The 2,265-nt window shown below is 57.4% G+C and overlaps 1 protein-coding gene across 1 annotated transcript; it reads left to right on the plus strand.

Moving 5' to 3' along the window:
- Positions 1 to 411: 411 nt before the first annotated feature.
- Positions 412 to 1,500, plus strand: ACKR3 (atypical chemokine receptor 3; the record flags this gene model as incomplete). Its single annotated transcript, XM_084247019.1, has 1 exon — positions 412 to 1,500. The coding sequence occupies one exon, from the start codon at positions 412 to 414 to the stop codon at positions 1,498 to 1,500; it is 1,089 nt and encodes a 362-aa protein (XP_084103145.1).
- Between the last annotated feature and the right edge of the window lie 765 nt (positions 1,501 to 2,265).

Here is a 2,265-nt window from a genome sequence, read left to right on the forward strand (position 1 = left end):
GCAAACACAAGCACTCACACTAACATACACGCAGGCACACAAAGCAGAGAAGGCCAAATCGTCCAGCTTCACAGGTTCCCCAGCCTGGGCACGGGCGGGCGGGTGGGTGGGTGGGTGGGCGCCACGCAGCTGTGACCGAACCGAGAGAGAAGCTCGTCTCCACCTTTGCACCTGCAAGGATTTAGATCCCGGGTCTGTTTTGTTTTGTTTCGCAGAGCTCAGTCAGGGCTGGTTCCTTGTCTGCTCTCTGCAAAGAGAGCCAAAGCGGAGCTAAAGCGAAACGGCTGAGCCTGCTGGGCCCCTGGACAAGCGTTTTGACCGCAACTCCGATGGCTGCTAATGACGCGATTTCTCTCTTCTGTTGTCTTCCTTAGACTTTCCTGTGGGCCCCGGGACGCCGCCCTCGACGCCATGGATCTGCATCTGTTCGACTACGCGGAGCCGGGGAACTTCTCCGACATCAGCTGGCCCTGCAACAGCAGCGACTGCATCGCGGTGGACACGGTCCTGTGCCCCAGCATGCCCAGCAAGAGCGTCCTGCTGTACACGCTGGCCTTCGTCTACATCTTCATCTTCGTCATCGGCATGATCGCCAACTCTGTGGTGGTCTGGGTGAACGTCCAGGCCAAGACCACGGGCTACGACACGCACTGCTACATCCTCAACCTGGCCATCGCCGACCTGTGGGTGGTGGTCACCATCCCGGTCTGGGTGGTCAGCCTCGTGCAGCATAACCAGTGGCCCATGGGGGAGCTCACGTGCAAGGTCACCCACCTCATCTTCTCCATCAACCTGTTCGGCAGCATCTTCTTCCTCACCTGCATGAGCGTGGACCGCTACCTCTCGGTCGCCTACTTCGCCAACACCGCCGGCCACCGGAAGAAGACGGCCCGCCGCGTGGTCTGCGTGCTGGTGTGGCTGCTGGCCTTCTGCGTGTCCCTGCCCGACACCTACTACCTGAAGACCGTCACGTCGGCGGCCAACAACGAGACCTACTGCCGCTCCTTCTACCCGGAGCACAGCGTCAAGGAGTGGCTGGTCAGCATGGAGCTGGTCTCCGTGGTGCTGGGCTTCGCCATACCCTTCTCCGTCATCGCTGTCTTCTACTTCCTGCTGGCCAGGGCCATCTCGGCCTCCAGCGACCAGGAGAAGCACAGCAGCCGCAAGATCATCTTCTCCTACGTGGTGGTCTTCCTGGTGTGCTGGCTCCCCTACCACGCCGTGGTGCTCCTGGACATCTTCTCCATCCTCCACTACATCCCCTTCACCTGCCAGCTGGAGAACTTCCTCTTCACGGCGCTGCACGTCACGCAGTGCCTGTCCCTGGTGCACTGCTGCGTCAACCCCGTGCTCTACAGCTTCATCAACCGCAACTACAGATACGAGCTGATGAAGGCCTTCATCTTCAAGTACTCGGCCAAAACGGGGCTCACCAAGCTCATCGACGCCTCCAGAGTGTCGGAAACGGAGTACTCCGCTTTGGAGCAGAGCGCCAAGTGATGCCCCCGCGGCCCGGGCCGCTGTCACCGGGCGCCGGCCGGCGCATCCCCGTCCAGAGGCGGCAGAGGCGCGGCCCCGGTTGGCGAGGAGCGTGGGGCGGCGGGGCAGCGCGGCGCGTTCTGGCCTCCCAGCCGGCGTGGCCGCCCCGGCGTGCGGGCCGACGCCTCGCGTCCCGGGCGCTGAGCCGGGCAGCTGTGTCCCAGGCCCGCCGGCCCTTCTGTAAAATAGGACTCGCGCCGACCCTGAAGGTTTATATGGTGATTTGTATTTAAATGTCAAGACTTTATTTTCTCACTCTTGGTGTACCTTATAAATGTATTTGAAAGTTTAAATATATTTTAAATATTGCGTGGGAGGTCTAAAGCCGACGTATATCCAGTGGGCAGATTAATTTGACTTCAGTTTTGACTAAGGATGACAGTAATTGTTAGCTGTGTTGAAATTATACCTATATATAAATATATAAATATAAGCCAGTCGCGGCTGAAATGTTCTATTTACGATAATTTTATATCTGTGTGGTGCTCGGAACCGGCTCGGGCTGGGGGCAGGCTGCCGTGGTGACGCCGATAACGTGTTGTCAAGTCACCTTCGAGAAAACAGAGCAAAGCCGCCTCTTCTGGGCGCGGCGCTCTGCACAGAACGGGCAGTTGGGTGTCAGAGTTCTCGCAATTTGTAAGTTATTTTTTTAAATAAAGATTGTTTTTTTTCCTAAAAAAGGCATTTGCGTCTTTGTTTCTTTTTTTTTTCTCGGACCCAAATTAC

This window comes from Talpa europaea (assembly GCF_964194135.1).
Source record: "Talpa europaea genome assembly, chromosome: 1".
Classification (NCBI taxonomy): Eukaryota; Metazoa; Chordata; class Mammalia; order Eulipotyphla; family Talpidae; genus Talpa; species Talpa europaea.